This window comes from Choloepus didactylus, chromosome 4 (genome assembly GCF_015220235.1).
Source record: "Choloepus didactylus isolate mChoDid1 chromosome 4, mChoDid1.pri, whole genome shotgun sequence".
Taxonomy (NCBI): domain Eukaryota; kingdom Metazoa; phylum Chordata; class Mammalia; order Pilosa; family Megalonychidae; genus Choloepus; species Choloepus didactylus.
In genome coordinates this window covers 92,939,120-92,965,741 of record NC_051310.1, presented here as the reverse complement: position 1 = coordinate 92,965,741, position 26,622 = coordinate 92,939,120, and the positions used below count along the sequence as shown (strand labels likewise).

Below are 26,622 nucleotides of genomic sequence, written 5' to 3'. Positions count from 1 at the left end.
CAGCCACGTGCCTTCCGAGCTAACAGAGGTTTTCCGGACTTCAGCGGCCATCCTTCAGTGAAGGTACCCTATTGTTGGTGCATTACTTTGGACACTTTATGGCCTTCAGACTGTAACTTTGTAACCAAATAAACCCCCTTCATAAAAGCCGATGCATTTCTGGTGTTCTGCAAAATGGCAGCATTAGCAAACCGGAACACACCCCTTATAAGCGCCACCTTCATGAGGCTCAGCTTCCCTATCTCTAAATGAGTACAGGAATGCTGTTTCTCACTGGGCCAGTGACTTTGTGTCTAGCCTAGTATCCAGCCTGTAGTAGGGGCCCAATGAACACTGGCTCTCCTTTTCCCCCTGCTGGGACTGGGGGAAACCCAGCCTGAAGATGTCATGCACTCATCTTACATTACAGAAGAGCTTCCCACATCTGCAAATTAACTTGGCCATTATGAATATGTATTAAGAATACACCCCAGTGGAAAAATTTTACTTGGGGTTATTTCTTGGTAAGTTTTATGAAACACAATCAAGCAGAGAAAACATACTTCTTTAAATTAACTGTAAACAGCTGGTGCAAAGCAGAGATGTAGGTGGAAAAGGAAGGAATTCAAGCAAAAGTGCTATCTGTATTCCTCTCAGGGGTTTCTCAATTCTCGGGTCAACATTGCCAAGGGGAGTTCCCTACATGGATTTAACAATACAAGCCTCAATCCCCACGTTTATGCCAGAGTGATCTGATTGTTGATTCCTTCTTCAAACCCACTGATGGCTACCCTAGGCCTCAGGAAGAAGCTCGAGCTTTCTGACGGCCCCTACCCACACCTCCAGTTCCATCTTCTACCATCCCACCTACCCATTTTACCTCCTCCCGTAGCCCCGTCCATACCAAACCACCTCTGACTCCACAGACATGCTGTTTTCTCTGCCTCTGTGCCTTTGCACATTCTAGTCTCCTGATGAAATGCCCCTGCTCCCCTTGTCTGCTGAGTCTCAGTGAAACACCACCTCCACCAGGCAGCCTTCCCTGCACATCACCCCATCCCCATACACACACTGCATGCCAACGGCTACATTCCTGTGCTCCTATTTACATATCCGATAACCCCTCTCCCCAGAGTAGAGGCTCCCTGAGGACAGGAACCATGCCACTAACCCTTATATCAAGAGTTTGGCCCTTGGTGCTTAGCAAATGTTTGTTGATTGAATGCACTCAGGGAAGAGAGGGAGACAAAGGGAGATTTTAAAGATAAGAACATCTAGGACTGCACAGGCCTCTCCCTGAACTCCCCAGCCCTGCGGTGCGCAGGTATGATAAGCAAGTATGACAGAAGCACAGAGCACAGCTATGAAAAGTAGGCTCATGACCCCATTTTACAGGAAGTGAAACCAAGGTTTGGGGAGGCTGTGAGGAGATGGTGAGCCACGACGACAAGCCAGGGCTCCTCTGACCCTGAGTCCTCTCCTGCCCTCTGAGTCTCTGCCCACGGGAAAAAGAGCAGTTCTATGTTTAATGGCATTTCCGTCTTGCAAAGGACACAGGCATCAGAGCTCCCCAAGGCCGAGACGGTGCCAGGTCAGAAATCGGAAAACATACTGGAGCAAACATTTGATTCCATCAGACACCCAAAGCCAAGACTCTCACCCTGGGACCCAATACCCCCACCCCGGGAAAGGGATGCCACCCCTTCTTTCATGGGATCCCAAAGTTGCCCACTACTTGTGCCCTTGGTGGGTCCAACACCATTAAAAGTGGACCCACATTTGCCCCAAATCTTAACTGGCTAAGAAGCAAAGTGGCAAATTTCATCTGAATCTAAGGTTGCATAATGGGAGCTGTAACAGTGGGGGCGGGGGGCACGCAGGGAAGAGAGGGAGGACCTGGAAGACGAGAGATCTCATCCATCAGTCAGATAGCAGGGCTAAAATGACAAAGGAGCCAGAAGCCAGTTGTTGGAGCTTTGAGAGAAAGGGAGAACATATTAAATTTTAAACAAAGCCCACCCCAGGGGAAACATCCAGCCTCCCTCTCCCAGCACACAAGTCATCAGGTTCATATAAACTGAAACGTCCCTCATCTCAAGGGGCTGGGGTTTTGTGTTTTTGTTTTCCGTAATCCACACAGGCAGCAGCTGGCATACCGTGTCTCTCGGCGGGGTGGGCAGCTCGGGCTTCCTGGAGTCCCTGTGGCCTTCCTGCCAGGCCTGGGAAAGAAGGGCAGACCCGGACAGGGCCTCAGCTGGGACAGTGGAGTTGGGGCAGGAGGGCAAAGCGGGGAGGGGAGCCCGAGAGCTGAAGACGAGAACAAAAAGAGCGAGGGTGGAGGGGCAGGAGTGGAGGAGGGCTTGGACGTACCCAGGCCAGGTGGGTACGCGCCTGGACGTCAGCAGGAGCAAAAGGGGAAAAAAGAAACGAAGAGGCACTAAAGTCCCCAGGGACCCCAAGAACCACCATCAAGATAGCACTGCTCTGGGGAAGCGAATGGTGGCAGCTGGAGGAGGAAGGGCGGAAAAGGAGGAAGCGGGAGCAAAGGGCAGGAACAGGAAGGCTCAATTTAGCCTAAGTGAATGTTACTTCCTCAGTAATTCCATCAAACCTCCTCGGGACTCCCCAGGAGATGACTGAGGAATTGGGGGGGTGAGGAGCTGAAGGCCTGGGTGGAAGAGCTCCCTAGGGCGGGACCCCAAGGGCAGGGCTGAGGACTGCATAGGAAGTCCCCCGTCCTCCCCTCCCACACCAAACACCAGGCCAGCGAAGACCAGCCTCAGTGTTTGTTTTGTGAATCCTCTGAGAATCCTCTTGGAAGAAAGACCAGCCCAGTTCCCTGATAGACTGGAATCCTCTGGCACCCCAAGAATGGGCACTTTGAGATGGTTTCCCTGGGGAGCCACATACCTGCCCAGCGTCCTGGAGCCTGAAGAGAGGAGACTTCCGGCTCCAGCTCCCATCCTGATCAACGGGGCAAGGAGGAGTCTCCCTCAAGCCTTTCCCTGGCCATTCACTCTTTTTTTTTTTTTTTTCCTTTAGAATTATTTTATTAAATCATAAATGTACAACAGCTTCTTAACTCTACACATGCACTTAAATTTTTTTAAAGGAAAACGTTATGTCTTATTACACCATGATCCTGGCTAATAGCTTTTCAAAACTTTGAGAAAAATCTTAAAAAAGTTTTCACATGTCACCTGAAACTTACAAATTTAACATTATCAAAGAAGGAATGCTTCTACACTCTTACAAAGACCACTAGAAAGAAACAACAATTAAAAAGCTAAGAAACTGTCTCAAAGGCATTTTTTTTTTTTATACAATCCTTCCTCCACAGTAAGGTAATGTTATTAAATAATCCAATCCATTCACAAAATGGCTCTCTGCATCTGCTCTGGTGTCTTCTGCCATATCACTGCATATTTATGCATGACTGAGATAAGTTTCCTTAACATTGTTATTTCAATAACCTGAAGCTGTTCTGTTACCTCTGGGCTCTCATCCTCTCCTATTTATACAGTGAAGCCCATGGCAAATAGGAAGAAGCTTAATATCGGCTCCTCCGTCCATAACCCCCACTTCCTCCACTGCCTCCTGGACCATAGTTTCCTCCACCATATGGTCCCCCCATGTTCCTGCTACCACCAAAGTTTCCACTCTTCATTGGACCATAGTTAGAAGGTTGCTGGTTATAATTTCCAAAATCATTGTAATTTCCACTTCCATAATTTCCTCCAGGTCCTCCTCCATACCCATTATAACCATCTCCAAATCCACGGCCACTTCCATATCCATCAGATCCTCCTCTAAAGTTACTTCCTGGTCCTGGTCCAAAATTTCCACCGCCACCACGTGAATCTCCAAATCCAAAGTTCCCTCCTCTTCCACTCCTAGAACTTTGGACTTCCCGCATTTCTTGTCGAGACAAAGCCTTTCTCACTTCAGCATTATGACCATTGATGGTATGGTACTTCTGCAATACAATTATATCAACAGGATCGTGGTCATCAAAAGTAACAAAGCCAAAGCCTCTTTTCTTTCCAGACTGCCTATCAGTAATTATCTCAATGGTATCAATTTTTCCATATTCCTCGAAGTAATCTCTAAGGTGATGTTCCTCAGTATCTTCTTTAATTCCACCAACAAACAACTTCTTCACAGTTACATGAGCCCCCGGTTTTCCACATTCCTCTCTTGCTACAGCGCGTTTTGCCTCAACCACTCTCCCATCAATTGAATGAGGTCTTGCAGCCATTGCAGCATCAACCTCAGCCATTGAAGAAAAAGTTACAAAACCAAATCCTCTTGATCGTTTACTTGCAGGATCTCTCATCACCACACAGTCTGTAAGTTTCCCCCATTGCTCATAGTAGTTCCTCAAACTTTCTTCTGTGGTTTCAAAACTTAGGCCACCAATAAAGAGTTTACGGAATTGTTCCTTTTCTCTCTCCATCGCGGACTCAGTCGCTTCAGCCCGGTTTCCCGCAGCCGAGCGAGATGAGAGAGATCTCCGCGGACGAACACGAACCGGACTCGTCCTGGCGCTGTAGTGAGAACTGCCGCTGCTCAGGAAACAACGCCGCTAGGAACAGCTCCACACCGGCCCCAGCAATGCTGCTACTCCTGGCCATTTACTCTTAAGGAAGATGTGTGAAACATTTGGAAACAGATGTCTTAAAAGTATACAACAATGTTCTAAAAGAATAAGACTCAGTTTTCAGCTTTCAGCTGAAATCAAAATACTATGCCATACTTCTGGAGGGCAACTTAACCATCTAAATCACAAGCTTTTAGAAGATGTCCTTGGCCCAGTGAGTCTTTTCTAGAAATGCATCCCAAGGAAATAATCACCGCCATGTGCAAAAATACCCAAGATGTTCACTACAGCATTCTTTATAAGAGAGAAAAAGAGCAAACAAGCTGAGTAGAGGAGGCTGCTTAAAAAAATTATGACCCATCTGTTCAGAAGAATACTTGGAATGACTTGGAGAAGAATATTTAACCCAATGGAAATTTTAATAACAAATTGTTACGGGGAGAGGGAGCGGCGGCAGAAGGAACAAACAAGATGGTGTATACAGTAAGATCTCACTTTTTAAACTTAAAAGAATGTATGCTGAAAGAGAATACACTAAAATATTGGTGAAACAGGTGGTTTTTATTTTTTATCTCCTTCTTTTTGCCTGTTTATAGTCCCTAAATTCTCTGCAATAATCGTGAATCACTTTGTAACACGGAAAAAAAAATCAATAAAAGCTATTTTCTAAAAAACAAATAAATATAGTAAGATTCAAGACACTGTTCATTTGTTGGACATTCAAATCTGGAGTTTTAAAAGAACTGGACAGAGACAGCTTAAAGCCACCCAGGAATATTTTCAAGGACTAAGAGGTGGTTTCCGGTAAAGAAGAAATAAAATCCTCCAAAAATCCCTAGCAAGTATGGGAAGGGTGGGAGCCAAATCCACCAGAAATATCCATTGAAAACTCAGGCCCCAACTCTTCTGTACAGGCCTTTTGAGCAACTGTTGCTGGAGCTGGGGGATGAGAAGCCAGCAGAGGGACCGAGGTGCTAAAAGGCAAAGCAAAAGCCTTATCATCCTTGTCCTCGTTTAAAGACATGACAATGGCCATCTTTAGACAGTGAATTCAAAGGGGAGAGAAAAGGAAAAAAAAAAAAAAAACAAAACCAAAAAACCAGTTCCTGAGCTGAAGTTTGTTCATCTAGATGGCCACTGGGAATGAATTTTTACAACCAACATATAATAACCCCAAAATAGGGGTTTGGAAGAGAAATTCTGACAAGCTCTTTAATCGAAGCAAAAGAACTCAGCTGAGGCAGATCCAGCTTGTTGCGCACCGTTGTAGGAAACCCTTCGTCATGGAGCAGCTAAGCACAGCCATCAACCAGTTTGCCATAGACCTGTTCCTTGCCTTGAGCGCAGACAACCTGTCCGGGAACATCTTCTTCTCCTTCAGCATTTCCTCAGCCCTGGCCATGACCTTTCTGGGGGCCAGAGGCAACACCGCGGCCCAGCTCTCAAATACTTTACATTTTGATACAGTGGAGGATATCCATTCAAGATTTCAGAGCCTGAATGCTGATATCAACAAATGGGGAGCCTCTTATATTCTGAAACTTGCTAATCGATTATATGGCGAGAAAACGTATAATTTCCTGCCTGAGTTCTTGGCTTCAACTCAGAAAATGTATGGGGCTGACTTGGCTAGCGTGGATTTTCAGCATGACTCTGAAAATGCAAGGAAGGAAATAAACCAGTGGGTCAAAGGGCAGACAGAAGGGAAAATTCCAGAACTGTTGGCCTCAGGTGTGGTTGACAGCATGAGTAAACTTGTGCTGGTGAATGCCATCTATTTCAAAGGAAACTGGGAGGAGCAATTCTTGAAAGAGGCCACAACCGATACACCATTCAGGTTGAATAAGAAAGACACAAAAATAGTGAAAATGATGTATCAGAAGAATAAATTTCCATATGGCTACATCGAGGAACTTAAGTGCCGTGTGTTAGAACTGCCTTATGAGGGCAAGGAGCTCAGTATGGTTATTCTGTTGCCAGATGACACTGAAGACGATTCCATGAGTCTGAAAAAGATTGAGAAACAACTGACTGTGGAAAAATTGAAAGAATGGACCAAACCTGAGAATCTGGATGTAGTTGACATCAATGTCTACTTGCCCAAGTTCAAGCTGGAAGAGAGCTACAACCTCAACTCCCCCCTGGCCCGCCAGGATCTCTTTAATAGCAAGGCTGATCTTTCTGGCATGTCAGGATCCAGAGATATTATTATGTCAAAAATTGTCCACAAGTCCTTTGTGGAAGTGACGGAAGAGGGCACAGAGGCAGCAGCCGCCACGGCGGGCATTGCCACCTTCTGTATGTTGGTGCAGGAGGAAACTTTCTGTGCCGACCATCCCTTCCTTTTCTATATTTGGAAAAAATCCGTAGATGACATACTCTTCATAGGCAAATTTGCTTCTCCTTAGAGACTGTGGAAATACAGGCTCAAGCCTAGAGCTTTATTACCTGAGTTTTTAATGGCCCAAATTTTGTATTTTTAACAATAAAAATACTATCTGCAAACAAACAAACAAACAACAAAAAAAAAGAAAGCTGACAGTATAAAGAAGTTTTTTGGGGGGGATAATGAGATAGAACACAAGAAGATAATGGAGTGGAATGCTAGGGAAGGGCGTTCATGGTACTTAATGTGTATAACGTGTACCATTTGAAGAAGTAGGCCTTTGCGTAAGAACACAAGAGAGATGCCCCAGAGTCCAAGGAAGGAAAAATTCCACAGGCCATGGAATTAATTATTTAAGTGTTAGGAAAACCTGAGGAGCAATGGGGAGACAGCTAAATTTCTCCAGTCTTCCTTAGGATCAAAAACCAAAGGCTTTAAAATCTATCTCACATATCAAAATTCATCCATTTGGGAAATGTTTATTGGATGCCTCCTATCCATTCATGCATTTAGCAAATAACTGGGCACTGTTGGGCACAAATTTTATGTAGGCAGAAACAGCACTAGGGTGTTCAAGGCACTTCTAAGGCCACGGGCCAACTAGTGGGGGAAAAACGGGCAGAGCAGTTCAGTAGGTTACATCTCTCATAAAGACGCCAAGTAGCACAGTGACAGGGGTGGACATGCCTGAAAACGTCCTTCCTCCTGAGCATTTCTCAGCTCGAAAGGACCCTGCCTCTTTCTTAAGAAATGATGACTTCAACTTAGAAAATAAATATGGCACCACACACGAGGATGGGTGGTGCTGGATGATTTTGTATCTCCTAAAGACATCAAATTCTTCCCCTGAGGGAAGCCGTATCCTATAAATTGCAGCTTTGTATTACATATGGCCAGCACCTTTAGCTTTGTTCTCCATACAGCATTGATCTTCAGCAAAAAGGAAGCAGTCAATACCCTGGGCCTTGAAACACAGCACCAGTGTTTCTGTGAAACAAATAAAGAAACTAAAAAGAATTACAAAAGCAACCCTCCCTTAAATTAAAGAGACACCGCCCACTTGCACTTCTGGATAGAAAAATAGGAAAGGGGAAAAAAGGTCATTCTTCCAGAATCTTCCAAGTACAAAGTGGCTTTGGCTCTAAAAATTTCCCCACCATAAAACAAAGAGAAGACATCTGCTTAGGGCACCAGGAAGTGCTCCCTGGGCACCTGGCAGCAGCTGGGACCTACCAGAGGCCAGTGAGTTCACAGACAGAAATGAAAGCACCCTCCAAATAATGTTAAGGTTCAGACACTCTGATAAAAGCTAGGAACTTCAAAGGTAGGTTGGAAAAGCCCATCCCCAAACCTCCTCATTGTGTCTGCGGTGGCTGGCTGGGTTCTGGGCTTGCTTTACCCCCAGAGGCACTCCAGAGCCAGGGAACTCTACCTTACTCCCTTGGGAGGGGTGGCCTGGGCCATCGGATATGGAAGTGACCACCAACTGGCAGACAAAACTGTCCTTGACTGATGGAGATGTCAGTTTAAAAGAATAAAAAAATAAAAAACAAAGAAAGAAAGAAACCAAAACATTGATCTACAGAGATGAACCTAATGGCTCTGGGTTCAAAGCCAGGTTCCGAGGCTAGTTCTCTCCATGATCTCAAACAAGTCTTTTGAGACTCCAGAGCCTCAGTTTCTTGGTCTCTAAAAATGGAAACCACAATGACTCTAGCACAGGGTTGCTAGGGGGAGTAGCCTACGTGAAAATGCAGAGCAGAGGTGAGCAGGTCCTTCTTCCCTTCCTTCCATCCCAACTTCCTTTTTACCTTCTTTAAAAAATATTTTTCATTAGGTAGTATATGCCCAAGGTACAAAATTCAAAATGTACATGCAGGTACACAGTGAGAAATCAGTCCCCGCTGTGGGAAGCCACTGTGAACGGCTAGGAACCCTCCTAGGGCTACTACACGGCCAGGCATTCTGCCCCTTACTTTCTCACTTAAGAAAACACCTTAACTGTTCCAAATGGGTACACAGAGAGTGTCCACATTCTTTTTTACAGCTGCACAGTATTGCACTGTAATGTTGTAGGATAATTTACCAGTTCTCTACTGAAGGACATTTAGGTTATTTCCATGTTTTTTTTCCCTCTTCTATTTTACAACCAATGATGCAATGATCTTAAAAAAAATACATCATTTCACAATTTCACATATGTAAATTCCCAGAAGTGGAATTGCTTGTACACTTTTAATTTTAATAACTATTGACAAAATTCTTTCCATAAAGGTTGTACCAATTTACACTGCTGTCAACAATTATGAGCGTGTGCCTGTTCCCACCACCACCTCCCTCATGTAGAGTTAGCTTGCATTTCCCTGATTAGTGGGCTCAACACTTTTGCTGGTGGTTAAGAACCACTTGGATTTCCTTTACTGTGAACTGTCCATGTCCTTAGGACATTTCAGAAACTGGGGTGATGGTCTCTTTCTTATTGATCTATAAGAGTTCTTTTGATATTAAGAAAATTAGCTCTATCTGTGACATATGTTGCAAAAATGTTTTCTCACTTTTGACAAATGGGAAAGAAACTTGTTAGACTTTGTTTATGACAATTTTGCCATGCAGAAATTTTGTACTTTTGTGAGGTCAAATCTATTAATCTTTTCTTTTATGGCTTCTGGATTTTGGGCCTTATTTTAAGAAGTATTTTCCTGAGTTCATTTTCTATTTTGACCATCTTTAATCCACCTGAAATTTATTTTGCTATAAGATGTTCATTTTTTTTTTACATAGCCACCTAGTTGTCTCAATGCCATAAATTTTAAAATACCATCTTTATTTAATATTAATTTATCTTTGAGTTATCTTCTGTTTCAGTTTGCTAAAGCTGCTGGAATGCAATATACCAGAAATGGGTTGGCTTTTACAATGGGGATTTATTAACTTACAATTTACAGTTCTTAGGCCTTGAAAATGTCCAACTCAAGGCATCAGCAGGATTATCCCTAGACTCTGGAGACAGGTTGCTGGCATCCAGGACACCTCTGTCACATAGAAAGGCACACGGCCAGCGTCTGCTGGTCCTTCGCTCCTGACGTTCGTTGCTTTCAGCTCCCGGATCCAGTGGCTTTCTCTCTGAGCTTCTGTGGGTCCTCTCTCAGCTTCTCTGGGGCTTTTCTCTCTGAGCATCTCTTAAATCCATCTCTCTGCTTCTCTGGGAGGTTCTCTGGGCTCTTATCCTCTCATAAAGGACACTAGTAAAAGGATTAAGACCCACCTTGAACAGGCTAGGTTACACCTCAATTGAAATAACCTAACCTAAAGGTCCCACCCACAATAAAAAGGACTACACCCACAGGAAAGGATTAAAAGAATGAGCATGGCCTCTTCTGGGGTACATAACAAGCTTCAAACTAACGCATCTCCTTCCTCTCTGTCAACTCATGCTGTTTACCTCAGAACCCCCTTCTTTCTCTCCGTGACCCTCCCATTCCTTGATTCCATTTGTGAGCTGACCCACGGTATTGGGGCTAACAGCCATACAGGTTACAATGAATCTCAGTATCTTAAAGCAAGTAGAGTCCTCAGAAGTGTCCCTTCATTTTACAGTGAAGGACACTGAGGAGAACTGGACTTTTCCAAAATCACAGGGTGGTTACTGATTGTGATTTTTTTTTTTTTTATTACTATTCAAGAAGAAGAGAAGTATTGATTTTGCCATAAATTCTGTTCAATCAATAAATATCTATTAAGCAACTTCTTTGCCCAGACTGACACTGGGGTTTCAGAACTAAATGACACAGCTCTGAACTTCTGAGAAGCAGTGTCTACTGTGAGGTCTGAACACACCCACCCAGGTTGCAGGTGCCTACGAATGTGGAGGAACCAGTTAATTCTGCAAGAGATGACTTGGAGAAGGGTCAGAAGATGCACAGTTTTTAACTGGGCCTTACACAACTACAGCTTTTTCCAAAAAAGGAGAAAAGTCATTTGGCAATAAAGAAACAATGGGACAAAGCAAGGTATCTGATGGTATAAGTCAGGAAGAAAGTAAACTGGCTTAGTGTTGGCACTGGTGAAATTAAAAAAATAATAAAAGGTTCCTCTAAAAACCTATGGTCATTGGCAGGTCCTCATGTGGGTTTGGATCCTGCTCCCCAAAGCTGCAAGATAAGAATTCTAAATAAAATGGATCCATCTGTAGGGTCTCCAGGTGTTTGGCAGACAGAAACACATATCCTCCCTGGAAGAATATACCCTTATCCCAGTCCTCAAAGAATCCCCACAGATAAGAGTTCTAACAAACATAAGGACAGAATCAAAAATCACAAAACACATAAGGAAATAAGCTTTCATGAGTAGGAATCTGCAGACGCATCAAACAACAGAAACATACCTGCTAATACTTCAGATATTGGAATTATCATATACAGAATACAAAATAAGTATGTTTAATATGATTAAGGAAATAAAACAGGAAAATTAAAAACACAAGACTATTTGGAAATCATATACCTGATAAGGGTTTAATATCCAGAATGTATAAAGATTCCTACACCTCAACAACAAAAAGACAAATGACCCAATTAAAAAACAGGCAGATGACTTGAATAGACATTTCTCCAAAAAATGATATACAAATGGCCAATAAGCACATGAAAAGATGCTCCTCATTAGCCACTGGGGAAACACAAATCAAAACCACAATGAGATACCACCTCACACCATCAGAATGTCTATTATTTAAAGAAAGTGTTGATGAAGATATAGAGAAATAGTAACTCTTGGACATTGTTGGTGGGAATGTAAAATGGTGCAGCCGCTGTGGAAGACAGTTTGGCGGTTCCTCAGAAGGGTAAGTAAAGAATTACAATACCAAATCCCACTTCTAGATATATATCCCAAAGAATTGAAAGCAGGAATATTTGTACACCTATGTTCATAGCAGCATTATTCACAATAGCCAAAAGGTGGAGACAACCCAAGTGTCCATCAACAGATGAAAGGATAAACAAAATGAGCTATATCCATACAATGGAATATTATTCAGCCATAAAATGGAATGAAGTTCTGACACATACTACAACACGAATGCACCCTGAAGACATGCTGAGTGAAACAAGTCAGACACAAAAGGACAATTATTGTATGATCTTACTTATATGAAATTATTAGAATATGCAAATTCATAGAGACAGAAAGAGGATTACAGGGCAGGAGGTAAGGAATGCTTAATGTTCACAGAGTTTCTGTTTGGGATTACTGCAAAGTTTTGGTAATGGATGATGGTGATGGTAGCACAATATTGTGAATGTGAGTAACACTACTGAATTGTGTACCTGAAAGTGGTTAAAAGGAAAATGTTAGACTGTATATGTTACCACAATAAAAATTTACAAAAACAAAAAAACAAAAAAAAAACCCACAAGTAAGGAAAGATCTTACTCTGTTTTAAAAAAAGACAATGCATATTTGAAGAGGAATAAAGTAGAAACAGAAATAATACATATAATCATCCAGATTAAAAATGCAATAGATAATGAAATATCTAGAATAGGCTAAATCACAGAGACAGCATGTAGACTAAAGGTTACCAGAGGTTGCGGGGAGAAGGGAACGGGGAGTTATTGCTTAATGGGTACAGAGTTTCTGTTTAGGGTGATGAAAAAATTCTAGAAATAGATAGTGGTAATGGTTACACAACATTGCGAATGTACTCATGCCAGTGAACTGTACACTTAAAAATGGTTAAAATGGTAAATTATACATCATGTATATTTTATACCACAATAAAATTTTTTTTAATAAAACTCAAAAAAAGAATACTATCTGTAATGGATTAAAACATATCAAATATAATAAAATCTCTGAGTTGATAATGATACTAAAAATACCTCAATAGAAGGGTTAAATACAAGATTATAGATAAGTAGAGAGAAAATTAACGAACTGGAAGACAGACAGGAAATTATCCATAAAACAGCACAAGGAAACAAATGGAATGAAATACACAAAAGAAGTTATGAGATACAGAGGATGGGATAACATCCAAAACACATCTAATAGGAGTTCTAAAAGGAGAAACTAGAAAGAGATAAATGATGGAAAGGAAAGAATCAGAGATCATGGTTGAAATTTTTATAGAACTGATGAAAGTTCTTGATTTCTGAAATCCTTGATTTCAGGAAACACAATGAAGAACACTTCATAGCAAAACACACACACACACACACAGAACCAGAGGTGACCTAAAAGGAATAACAATCGGGCCACCAGCTTTTCAACAGTAACAATGGAAGCTAGAAGACTGTGGAAGACTCTATTTATAAATATTAAGAGAAATAACAATCAAGCTAAGTTTTATACCCAGTAAAACTGTCTTTTAAGAATAAGGATGAAATAAAGTTTCAGCCAAACATAAACTGAAAGTTTATCACTAGAAGACCTTTGCCACATGATACTCTGATTACTGAAGGAAGGCCTAAGATGCTAGGAGAAATGTGAGTAAACAAAATGGTAAATATGTGTAAATCAAAGCAAAGTTTGACTGTATAGAACATTAAAAATAGAATGCTCAACTGTGGGGTTAAAAAGAGAAACAGAAAGCAGTCAAAATACTGTACAGCAAGTGAATATGAGCAGGGGCAGTGGTGATTTTATATACAGCATTCCAAGGTCCTTGGATTGTTTGAAAAAAGATACACACAGCGGATAACTTTAAATTTTATGCCGTTTGCTGAATAGAAAGAATAGAAATCGACTGTATATTTTCCAAATAGTAAAGGGATATAATACAGTGTGGGGAAGAAAAAAAAACTTTCAACCAATTCAAAAAAACAATGAATGGTGAAAAAAGAATCAGAAAAAGATCAAACAGAAAGCACAAAATAAGATTGTGAAAAGAAATCCATATATTTCCCAAACCATAACAAATGTAAATGGACTGAACTCTCCAGCTAAATAGCACAGATGTCAGACTGCATTAAAAATAAAAAGCAATTCAGCTCTAGGATGTTTACAGGAGACACAAGGACAGGGATATAGGCCAAGAAAAAGTCCTCGCCAGGCAGACTGAAATCAAGGACATGGAAGGGAAGAAAGAGCAGAGAACAAAAGAACAAAAGCACCAAGGTGTAGCTAGGAGAGGAGGAGGGGGTAGAAAAACCAGGATCAGAGAGGTAAGAGGAGGACCCAGTTAGAGCAATGAGCCAGAAGCCAAGCCAAGAGGGGTATGTGTGCGCGTGTGTGTGTGCGCGTGCGTGTGTGTGTGTGTGTGTGTGTGAGAGAGAGAGAGAGAGAGAGAGAGAGAGAGAGAGAGAGAGAGAGAGAGAGAGACTTTCCAGAAAGAGGGGCTGTTTCCATGACAGTAAATGCTATGGTGAAGTCGGGTAAGTGGAGGCCACAAATGGGCCACTGGATGTGATTAGGAGGTAGCAAAGGACCTCTGGGAGAGCTGGTGAAATCCTCTCTGCTGTGTTAAAGAGGGGGTGGAGAGAGAGAGGGAGAGAGGAAGTGGGGACAGAAGAGGTGGACACTTCTTTGCCAAGTCCTGGGGTGAAGAGAAATGCTGTAGGAGGGGACTGTGGGGGGAGCAGGGCTGAGGAAGAGGGTGACAGGCATGCCCATCTGGGACATGGAAGGAGGCAGGGGGCCCAGTCCTCGAGTTGCAGCCAGGGCAGGACACAGAGAACCAGGAGTGGGGTTCATGGTGGGTAGGTGAAGAGTGGCCTGGGTAGGTAGGAACAGGTTTCCCAGATTGGAGCAGGGATTGGCAGGGCTGCTTCAAGGAGGACTGTGAGGCAGGACAGATTTTCAAACACCTCTGGATAATGGCAAGTCCATGGTGTGGGCTCGTGGCCTGTGGCCAGTGAAGGGAGCTCTGATGGGAGGGCTCAAGAGGCTGGAGGTCCTAGGATTAGATATCAGAGTGGGGTTAACCAACCAGCACCACCAGCCTCCAAAGGGGACACAACACTTGTTGAGAGGCTGGCTCGGTTGTGGTCCTTGTGAGGACAAACTGAGGTGGCACATAAAAATAACCACTGAAGTTTTTCTTTTTTTCTTTTTTTTTTTTTTTTTTACCAAAAATATGCAATCTTCCCAATTGGAAGTCCATTTCATTGCTGTCCCACAGGGAAATGGAATGGGGGTCCAGGATGGCATTCAGGCATCACCCAGAAGACACACCACACATCACCAAGAGTCATCCCCAAAGCTGCAGTTTCCCTTCTAATTAGTCTTGCTTTCCATAGTAATCATTCTAACCTTACTGTGCATTCTGTATATATTACACACTTGGGGATAAGGGAGAAAGATAGGGAAGATATTCCAGCCACAATGTGATCCCGAGAGTCAGCTTCTGACTTCACTGAAATCCTCCCATTTCCAACAGTTCTCTCAGTACTCCCAGAAATTTACACACAGTAGATCATATGCCTTTAATATCAGAAAATCCTTTATAATGATGTTGTAGAGAACAGAACCAGACTCCCTTAGAGGCCAACCAACTTCGAATAGTCTTTAAACTTTATCTGCAAATATATATATTAAAAAGATAATATATTAAAAAGAAAATTCAAATAACACAGAATTGAATAAAAAAGAAGACAAAAAGCTTCTCTATTTGAGTGGGGAACTAGGGATGGAGGAAGGATCAGGCCTGTGAACTACACACATTAATTAGCAGGTAATAAAAACCAGTTATTTTACTGTTTGAAGCTGATTTGACATATATTTGGTTCTGCTTTGGCCTCTAACATTTCCTAATCCCTCCTGTCAGAACCTACCCCAATTTCCTGCTACCCCCAACCCCCTTATTAAAAGGTGCAATTCTTCAAGCACCTCCTTTCCAATTCTAGAATTTTTAATTTAGCTTTTAGTGCTGCAGGAGTCTTGTCTTCTCATTCTCTTCTTTGCAAACAAGTATGAATTGGGCCCAGTCATGACACGGGCTTTCAGGGGCTAGCCTGACAACTTTGCTGCTTGTCGTAAAATGTTTCCATAGGAAAATGCTTTCTGTTTTACACATGGACCATCAGGGAATGCTTACTTGTAAAGTCAGGGCCTTTGTAATCTCAATCTTGGTGCTACCAAAAGAAGCCTGTCCCTCGTCCCACCTGCCACCTGTTACCTGTAACCTTTGGGAGCAGGGACTATGGGACCACACTCCCTGGGTTCAAATCCTGGCTCTGACACTTACCAGGTGTGCGGCCTCAGCACCGTTACTCAACCTAAACAAGCTAATATATATAAAGTGCTTAGAGTAGCACCTGGCACACAGTAAGGGTTGTATAATCAAAGAGTTGTATGATGTTAGTCAAGAAAGACATTCAATCTTAGGTCTTGGGAGCCACAGGCCCTTTGAGGCTGGTGAAAGCTGTGGGTCCTCTCCCCAGAAAAGTGCAACACACGTGAACCTCTGCACACAGTTTCAGGTGCACTGACCCCCTAAAGCCCATCCATGGACCATAAGGATCAAGGATGCCTGATTAAAGCCCTTCTACAGTGATATGAGGCCCTCTTAAAAGTATTAAGAGGTGTGAGGCATTTCTTAAAGTATATTCACATGCAGGGAACTATGGAGTAGGTCCCTCCCTCCCCTCATTTTACTTCCCCTTTTGCCAGAAATGTTACACCTTTTATCCCCGAAGGGTTTTTTAACCCTTGCCAGTTTTTCTCCTGTTCCTGGCCAAATTCTCTCTAGGTCACTTTAAGACAATCTCTCTGCGTGCAACAAAGATACACATACTTTTTTGGGAATTATTCTGATCTCTCTCCGAAGCTCTGATGGGCAGGACATCTTCAGGGCTCACGGAAGGTGGAGCAGAGCCTGCTTGGGGGAGGGGAGTGAGCCGTTGTGTGCTGCCCTCAACAACATAATCCAGACCAAACCAAAGATCAGAGAAGTCAGAAGGAACTCGTGTGAGTGTCTACGTCCCTTGTTACCGAGAACCGGGGGTCACCCAACTCTCCCATGACAAGGAGAGTTTTCCAATTCAGCACTTGGATTCCATCAGTGATTCTCAGACTTTACTGTGCATGTGAATCTTGTTAAAATGCAGCTCCAAGCAGATCTGCTGAGGGGTCCAAGATTCTGCATTTCTAACCAGCTCCCAGGTAATGCTGATGCTGCTGGTCTCGGGACCACAGATAGATTAGCAAGTTTACTTCAAGGTTAACCAGTAACATTGCCCTAGTTAAGGCCTCTTCACCCACCTTTCAATGGCTGTTAAAATGTCCTTTCTTTAGGAAAGTCTTCCTTCTTCCCTCCTCCCAGACCTGATTTTCCACTCTTATGGTCCCCTGTACTTTTTCCTCTGAAGCTTTCATAACAACTATAATTAAAAGGAGAATTTGTGTAAGTATTAGTTTAATGTCCATCTCCCAGCTCTTTGAGGATGGGACTAGCACAGCGTCTAGTAAATCACAGATTTTCAACACAAGAGTGGCTGCCGTGGTCAGAACAGCCCGGACCAGCTTCAGAATAGGAAGGTAAGGTTTACACATGTGCTAAACACCTTCTGGAGGCTTCAAGGCCAACAATGACATTTCTAGCTTTAAAATTCCAACCAGTTTCAAATATATGCCAACCAAAATTTCGGCTCATAAGGAAGCCTTTCCAAAAAAGGTCTCCTAAATATTTATCAACTGTGAAATAGCTCTGGCCTAGTACGAGCCACACTGCTTGGGAAGAGTTAAGGCCCTGGGACATAAGTGTTCTCTTATATTCCTCAGTGGCTGAATCTTCTTTGGGCCCTGCTCCTTGACCAGACTCACTTTGCTGCAGACCAATGATTTCTTTTCCAGTTCTTCTGCTGCCATCTTTTCCAAGGACCCCAGAGCTCCTTGGAGCAGCAGAGATGTCCGAACACATCATCACTGTAGGGAGGCAAACTGTGAAGTCAGTCTGCCTGGGTTCAGATCCCAGCTTTGTCACTTACTAGCTCTGCGACCTCAGACAAGTTACTTAACTCCTCTGTATTTGTTTCCCAATCTGTCAAATGGGGATAACAATGCAGTAGCTAGCATCTGTGAGCACTAGCAGAGATGATCTAGACAAAGCATCCAGTACAATCCTGGCCCCAGTTACATCATTATTATTGTTCTCCCCATATCTGAGTCTACTTCAAATTCTATTGTTTTGCACCAGTCTCCACCCAGTGGCTCCACTCCATTCAGGATCTACTCTTCCCAGCCCTCTTCAGCCTTATTTGAAGCAATGACTCAGGACAGAGCTCCATAGTTCCCATCACTTCCCTGTTCATGCTTCTGTGTGTCATTCATGGGTTCCCTGTATGAGAGAAACCTTTTTTCTAACCTCTAGTCCATGCATTCAGCAAATGCAAGCCCTGTTCAAGGCAGTGGAGTTCAGCAGTGAACAAAGCAAAGTCCTCAACCCTCATGGAGCTGACATTCCAGCGAGGGAATCTAATCCATGAATGGAGATCATTTCAAGTCTCTGGCCTTTACTTACATCCCTTTTCTTCTCCACTGACCAATCTTAAATAAGTTACACACAAGTACAAAGTAAGAAGAAAACATTACAGAACAAAAAATGTTTAAGTGTGATTTGATAACATCCCAGTGACTAAACTGTTGCCCTGCTGGCCTATTGGTCTTTGAAGACGTCAGCATTCAAACAGCCAGAAGCACCTGGTTCCCATTCAGTAGTCACAGTGGCTGGTCAATCCCCCAAAATAGTGTATAACACCCAGAAAATACAGTGCTCCATTTACCCATCTAATGTGTATAGGCTTCATGTTTTCACAGCTACATTTTTCTCAAGTCACTAGGCTTGATTTGGGATCCCCAGCAACAGCACAGGCAGCAGCCTTGTGGAAAGAACACTGGAAACAGAGTCTGAAAGCTTAGGCTTTAGCACCAGCTTTGCCACTTACTGGGTGATCCCAGGCAAGGAGTTTTTCTCGTGCATCAGTTTCTTTTAGACAATCTTTAAAGTCCCTTTCCAGCTCTGAAGTCCAAGGGCTGAGGTCAAACACCATTAACATGAGACCCAGCAGATGCACAGATTTGTTAATTCAACAAAACGAGCAACCCCCTGGGGCCAGGCCCTGGCAGTGAACAAGTCAGACAAGGAGCCTGTGCCATGCATCGGTGGGGCCGGCAACCCTTCTACCTGTCTCCTCCTAGATGCGTTGGATCCCTCCATTTATCTATTTATTTACTTCCTTCAAACTTCAGATTATGAGCTTTCCAAGCACAACTCTGCTAGAAATATCTCAGGCCAAACCCAAAATAGAAGTTGTTCAAAATCTCCAGTGGTCCCATTAGTGTCCTTTCCCCCACACTCGAAAACCATTCCAGACCTTGTCTGTCTCCATGTCTCCAGACAGCGAGCCTAAAATAAGTCTCCCTGATAGGAAACGCCTTTGAAACGGAAGTGGCCCAAAACAGAACGAATGGCCTGTGGGACACACACCAGGGCACAAGGACTCACCCAGAGAAGTCCACTCTGAGAAAGAGAAGAGCAAAAGGCTCCAGAAGAATGAGCCTCTGGCCTCACTTTGGCTCCCACTGGAGCTCTTTCCACAGGCATATGGGCGATCAGGTGAGTCTGGAGGAAAGAATACATGGCCCAAACATCCAACTGCCCCTACCCAAAAGAAAGCAGCTGTACTCCCACTGCCTTCAGGCAGGAAAACTGGGAACTGTGGGTTACTAAAATCACCAATGGGTGACCAATTAGAGGTCTAGGTTGGGGACTGGCAGGTGCCTGGCACAAGGTGACAAGTGGCCCAAAGGCCAGCTGAGAAAACCAAGAGGTAGCCCTAGAAGATAACGTTCTCTTTAAGACATATGAACAAGGAATGGCTGTACGAGGTCTCAAAAATCTAAAACCAGACAGGCCCAATGACTGAACACAAACATTAGAAAATGTTTTTCTAATGTCTAATGACAATTAGGGACAGTGTTCTTCTCTTCCCCCACTTGGCCCACAGGTCCTTTTGGAGCTGTGAGGACTCAATCAGGATGCAGGCCCTGGCCCTTGTACTTGGCAGAAGTGAACTTTGACTGTTTTTACTTACACGTGTACAAAGACAGGACTGAGGAGCAGCACAAAGTCCTTCTCAGCACACCTGTGTGGAAATTTTGTGAATTTCCCAGGTGCCCACAGGGACTGGTTATGTCCCCTGCAGACCGCCATCGGCTGGGAACTTCCATTTGACACAGAAATAAAGGCGTTCAGGCGCTGTTCGCAGTTAGGCACTGGCCTGCAGCTCAAGGGTGGGCCACGAGGATAGCCCCTCACAATTTCTGGCAGACTGACCCCGCTCAGACAGATAAGTACAAGCACCTCACAGTGTCCCGGTGAAGAGGCCCCGGCGACGGCTATGCCTTGCCCGAACCATTGCAGGGCTTAGATACATTAATGACCGTTTCGCGATAGTTAAAACCCGCACAAGCACCTCCCTGGCCTCTTAAATCTTCCCAAACTATAGCTCAGACTGGAGGGAAGCAGTTGCAGCGACCATAAAAGTCATCTTAAAAGGCAAGTTGGAAAAAAACCGACACGCACTAGTTAGCAAGTCAGCGGTTAGGGGGGCGGTGGCACTAGGGCCGGATCCGTGGCATCTGCACGCTTGGCGTGGAGAGGCAGGGGCTGCCCCGTCGGTCCCGGAGCCCTGCGCCTACTTGGCAGCCGGGGAGACCCCCGATATGACGCCGGAGATCACACCCCACAGTTCCGTCCAATTAGGAAAATGACCGCGAGGAGACGGAGAGCGCGCGAGCGACGAGGAAGGTGGGGGCTGAGACCCGGGAGGTTTAGGACAGACCGTGGGGACCCCACCCGGCGCCGCTCAAGCCGGCGAACGCCTACAACGGTCCCCCGGCCTGGGGGGCCTCGATCCCGGCCGGGCGGGGGTCCCGCGACTCACCGCGCTGGGCCGCCGGCTGCCCTCGGGGGCGCCCCCAGCGGCGCTCTCAGCCCTCCCCCCTCCCGGGACGGCGGCGACGCGCACCAACCCCACCCGCTCCGGGAGTAAAGTTTGTGGGCAGCCGCAGGGGCGGGGCGGCGAGGGGGTGAAACTTTGAGTCTGAGACCGGGTGCGGGGGGAGCGCGCCGGGCGCCGGGACACCCACGTGCGGGCCGAACAGCCGCCGCCGCCGCCTCCCGGGCCTCCTGCTCCGCCGCCCTCACCGCGGTGCTTTCATTTTTGCTTCTCTCTCTCTCTCTCTCTCTCTCTCTCTCTCTCTCTCTCTCTCTCTCTCTCATTCGCGCGCTCCTCGCTCTCGCTCTCTTTCGCTCGCTCCTTCCCTTCCCCCTCGCCCCCCCACCCCCCACCAGACGCCATCTCTCCGGCTCTCCCTCTCTCCCTCCAGCTCTCCGGCATGAGGGAATGTGGAAGTGAAAGGAAAAGACGACATGTTTGCAGCGCGGCGCGGGCCTGCGCGCAGCCGTCCCCGGGGAGAGGAGGGGGGCGGGTCGGCGGCGGCCGCAGCGACCCACCCCCGCGCTACCCGCGCCCCCGCCGGCGCGCCGCCCGGGGCTGCGGGGCCGGGGGCTGTGGGCCGCGCGGGACACTCACCCTGGGTCCGGGCGCGGCTTCTGCGCTGGGGTCCTCGGCGGGCCGGGGGCTCCTGGCTGCCCACCGCCCGGGCTGCTGCTGTGCGCCCGCCGCCCGCCTCCACGCGCGCCCGCCGCCTGCTCCAGCCGCCCTCCCTCCGGCTCCTCTCTTTCTCTCTCTCTCCCTCTCTCTCTCCTCTCTCGCTCGCTCTCTCGCTCGCGCTCTCTCCCTCCCTGGAAGAAGGGAATGAGGCAGGGCTGACGTGAAGGGATGCAAAACAGCTCCTCCTAACCCAGCTTGCAGAGGAAGAGAGAGACAGAAGAGCAGCCCTTTTATCTCTCTTTTGTTTTCTCACTTCCTTCCAACCCCCCCCAACACCCCCCTCTTGTCAGCCCAAGTTTTCTTTTCTCTTTCTACCGCAGAGAGGATTTTTCTTCCTTTCTTTCTCTTTCTTTCGCTTCAACTCTCCCACTCGAATTGAAAGCCTGAAGGGTTTCTCTCTCTTTTTTTTCTTCCCTCTTTTCCTTCTTCCTCCTTTCTTATTTCTCTAAAAGGGTTTTGTTTGCTGTGGGAGTTTCGTTTGAAAATCAAGTCACGCCTTTTTTCCTTCTTTTCTTTCTTTCTCTTTTTTTTTTTTTCTCCTCAGCAGAAAAGGGGAACAAAGATAAACTGAAGCGGGGGAGAGGGGGAGCGTCAGAACCTCGCCTGAAAATGGGGGGCCCTGCCCTGCCTGGCACAAAGGGGGCCGGGGGCTCTGCCCCCTCCCCCATGGGAAGCCTGGGGCGTTCTCCGGAAAGGAGAGACAGTGGGGGTGGGGGGTACTGGGGGCTGGTTCTTTCCGAAGTGCGGCGGGGGCCGCGGAGTCGCCCCACCCTATCCAGAGGTGGAAGGCTGGGTGTGTTCTTTACTTACATGTATTTTAAAGTAGGCAGATGGGCTGGAAGCAAACAAACCCGCAGAACACTGAGCAGTAAAAGAGCTTTTTAACAGCTGTTTGCAGAGCCCTGGACGGCAGGACTCGAGGGAGCGGCGCGGGCTGCGAGCGCCAGGGTCCGGGAGGGAAAGAGGTTCAGAGGAGCCGCTGGGGTCGGACCGTCGTGGGCTCCCTGAGTCCAGGGCCTAAGCCTCGGTCCCCGGGCGCACTGCCGGGGGGCGCCGGTGCATGGCCATTCCCAGCGCGGTGATCAGGCCCCACGTGGCTCCCTGCAGGCTTGAGGGGCTTCGCACAGCCTTGCGTTCTTCTAGCGCTGGGGCAGGCCGGACCCCGGATCTACCATCTCCAGAACACCCGCCACTCGGGGTCCCTTTTTAGTTCCGATGCTGGGTCGGTCCCGAGCTGCCACGGAGGATCAATTATTCATGGGGCGCCCGGGCGGGTTCCCAAGACCCGATCTGCCCTCGGCTTCTCCGAAGGCCTGGGTTAAAGACAGGGGAAAGTTCCCAAAGCAAAGTTGGCCACAATTCTCATTTTCCCAAGTAGGTATTAAGCACCTGCTGAATGCCTGGCCCTTGGACTGGGGCTGCTGCCCGCAGCTGGGGAGAAACATGAAGTCTCCCCTGTGGGCTCCCGAGAGCTTCCCCAGGAAACAACGCCAGGGGAGGTTACTGCTCAGGACCAGGTCACCGAGAGGAAGGAAAGCCTGGATCCTCTCCCGTCCCTCCTCTCTTCCTTCCCTTCCCTTCCTTCCTCCCGGCTGCATCTCTTTGGCTCCACCCCTTCTCCTCATCAATTCCTCCCACACTTCCCTGCTCTCCCTGGCTTTTTACTGGAGGGTCCCTTTTCCCAGCGAGGAGCAGATGCTGAGCCCCATTGTCTTTACCCCAGTGACTGCAGCTGCGGGGGACAGGAGCTGCCACTCTCCCCTCCCTCCCCCCAACCCAGTAGCCTGGGCCTTTAGAGGCTGGAACCCCAAGGCCACCGCCCCTCACCCTGCAGTGCAGTAAGCAGTGACTCCAGTCACTCAGAACATGATTTGTTTCTGATTGGGAGTGAGAAAATTGTAGCCTGAGAGTTTGGGTCAGCAGTGAGGAAAGCGTGGTTTTAACATCAGCACACTGAGACCCAAATGACCCCTGAGCATTCTCCCAGCGTGCCCTCTTAGTAGGGCAAACCAGAAATCACATTTCTGTCGTTACCTGTCCCCTTCCACTTAGTGCACCCAAGCAAAACATAGTAACTCATTCATTCAACAAATGCTTACTGAGTACCTATTCTGGGCCAGTTACTGTGCCACCAGCAAGACAGGACAGTAGCTTTGTGGGCTAGCGTGAGAAGAGACAAGAAAACAGGCAACCCCAATGCCATGCTCTATGTGCAAGGATGGACCAAGGAAGCACTTAAGAGTGTGCTTAGACTGGGGTGGTCAGGGAGAGCTTCCTGGAGGAGGTTACATCTAGATGAGTAGGCCTGTGCCAGGCAAATTCCTAGGCGAGAACAAACTGTCCAGAGGCCCCCAGGACAAGAGAGCATATTCTTACAGATTCTGGAAACTGTCACAAGCATTTGCTGCAGTGTAGAGTACAATGGGAAGGGGTCTGGGGAGGGTGAGAAGGATCACAGGGTACAAGTGGGTGGGGGGAGAGGGTGTCAGGGTAATATTCAGATTTTAGCTTCACCCACTTGCTAACTGTGTGAACTTGGATAAACAGCTTAGCCTCAGTGAATAACATTCAGTTTCCTCACCTATAAAATGGGGGTAAGAAGACTAGTAGGGCTTGGAGATTGTCTTATGTTTAAGGGCCCAGGATTACTTGCTGCAGATCCCTGGGCAAGTCGACCTCTTTAAATCTACATTTTCTCATCTGGAAATTGGGGATGAAAATACCTACCTCACAGGGTTGTTGGGAGGCCTAATGAGCCAAGGCCTACCACAGTGTTTGGTACATAAGCACTAATAAATGGTAGTTTCATTCATTATTATACATCTGTACATAGGGAGTGACAGGGAGGTGCCCTTGACAACCTGGAAATCAGATTATGTTCTGGGTTGAAACCAGTGACTCATCATGCCAGAAACAAAGAACCGGCTGTGGGGGAAGCATTTCCTTGAAGCATGCTCTGTGTCACGGTGGGTGGCTGGGCTGGGGGAACACCCAAAACTGATCAAGATGGCCAGGGTGTCATCTAAGGGAACATGAAAAGAATGTGATGGCTATGGATACAAAGATCCAGCCTGAAGAACAGGTAGGAATCCGAAGATGGTGAGTCTCGTGGAATCCAGGAGCAGGAGTACCAGAGGAGCAGCCCCTGGCTGTGTTTGCAGAAGTAGACACCAGAAGTTCACACTGGAGGGGAAGGGGGTCAGAGATTATTGACTCCCTCAGGACCCAAATTAAATCTCTCAAAACCACTTAGTCCTTTTCTTGGGTTCTCCATTTTCCAGGGAACCTGCAGATGAACTTGACACCTGCAAAATGCCCCTTGGATCCAGGAGGATACCAGCTCTCTAGTTCCTGCACTGCAATCATTTTACACTTCTATGATTTTTTTTTTTATAACACAAGTTTACTGTGAAAGAATTTGAAAATCAACTGAGCAAAAATGAAAGAGACCCCCATGTAGAGACATTTTTTTTACCATATATCTTATACATTTTTCATCCACATATCGACACATGAATACATATAAATATAAAACTACACAAAGTAAATATCGTTAAATGAGTAAGCGACTATGTCTAAATTTTTTTCTTACAAAATTAACAGAGATGGCATACAACTATGCCTACTGAATTGTAATCCTTTCCCCCCAGTAATCCACATAACACACGTCACAGGTACCTTTCTTTGTCTGTAAACACTCACATTAACATTTTAATGAATGAGTTATTTCATGGCATACTTGTATTCTTAATTCATTTAACCAAATCGTTGGACCCATGGGATGTTTCCGATTTTTCACTTTTACGAATCTGCTATATTAAACATACTTGTACACTCATCTTTGTGCCAGGCTCTGCTAAGCACTTTATATGAGATATATGTCATCCTCTTATCAATCTCATTTTACAGGTGAGAAGACTGAGGCACAGAGAAATAAAAAAACAAAACAAACTTCCCAAGACCACAGTTATCAAGTGGCTGAGCCGGAATTTGCTCTCAGGGTTTCTAGTTGGAAATTCCCTTTCAGCATCTTTTTTACCCCTTTTCTTTAGAACAATTATCGATTATCACCTATCCTTTACGAATTTCTTCCTACTATCTTTCTTTCTTGGAAATTTCCTGCCTGAGAAAACCTGTCTGGGCAGGTGACTCATTGTCTTCTCTTTTTAACTTCAATAATGCCAGCCTCCTGGGGTTGTAGGGAGGAATGAAAGTGGATAATGTAAGAAGAGCAATACTTGATCATACATTTTGTAAATTGTAAAGCCCGTGAAAACGTTGGAAGGAGCCACAGGACCTCAGTTCACTCTTAGACATCACCACTCGGCCAGTTCCCCTGACCTGCCCAAACCCACAAGGGAATCCTCTAGATTCTGTATTAAAGAGTAAGAAATCAGCTGTTTTGATACAGGAGCAGCGGTCTGAGGCCTCTCCTGGGCATTTCATAAGCTCCTCGGTTGCCCCCACCCAGAGCTGAATGGAAGGGTAGGTTAGTTATTATAAGGTTTATTAATCCTCGCCATTTTCCTGAGGGAGGATGCATTCGTACTGCAGACCTTCCAAAATGTTCATTTCCATCTCTGAGAATCAGAGGAATCTTCTAAGCTGAGAAAAGGGATGAAATGCAGCTCTTCAACATTTCAGTTGACAGGTTCACCAGAGTAACTCTGCTGGGAGATTAGCAGGTGATTATTAAAATCTGTTTCTTTTGTTGGCAGAACCAAACTAAATTAAAAAAAAAAAAAAAAAAAAAAAAGCCAGTGATTTTGCAACATCTAATATTCACTTTTTAACATCAAACCACCTGACTGGAATCCAGCCAATGAAAGGTGGAGAACTCCATGGTTAAACCAGACAGGGGCTGCAGAAAACACGGGTGAGCTTAGGACCCCTGAAAGGATGGGCTCCTTGGAGCAGGCAGGAGGGACATGGGAACTGGTCAAGAGCTACTGAGAACGAAGTGAAAGACCAAAGTTCCGTGGAAGACGTGTTCGGCAGCAATTCAGAATCCTCAGAAGTATAGCAACAATTTAGGAATA

General features: G+C 45.7%; 3 protein-coding genes across 3 annotated transcripts in view; 1 reads left to right on the top strand and 2 right to left on the bottom strand.

The window, feature by feature from the left end:
- ZNF710 (zinc finger protein 710) overlaps nucleotides 1-21,773 on the bottom strand; it is a 71,446-nt gene extending 49,673 nt beyond the window's left edge. The window contains exon 1 of the mRNA XM_037833047.1: nucleotides 21,503-21,773. The gene's annotated coding sequence lies outside the window, so the exon portion shown is untranslated. The remainder of the gene's footprint in view (nucleotides 1-21,502) is intronic.
- LOC119531620 (heterogeneous nuclear ribonucleoproteins A2/B1-like) lies at nucleotides 3,288-4,612 on the bottom strand. The gene has a single exon (XM_037833050.1). It carries the CDS (start codon nucleotides 4,433-4,435, stop codon nucleotides 3,530-3,532), a length of 906 nt encoding a protein of 301 aa, XP_037688978.1. The 5' UTR covers nucleotides 4,436-4,612; the 3' UTR covers nucleotides 3,288-3,529.
- Nucleotides 5,788-7,124, top strand: LOC119531619 (leukocyte elastase inhibitor-like). Its single transcript, XM_037833049.1, has one exon. The coding sequence runs from the start codon at nucleotides 5,863-5,865 to the stop codon at nucleotides 6,985-6,987; it is 1,125 nt and encodes a 374-aa protein (XP_037688977.1). The 5' UTR covers nucleotides 5,788-5,862; the 3' UTR covers nucleotides 6,988-7,124.
- Nucleotides 21,774-26,622: the final 4,849 nt, after the last annotated feature.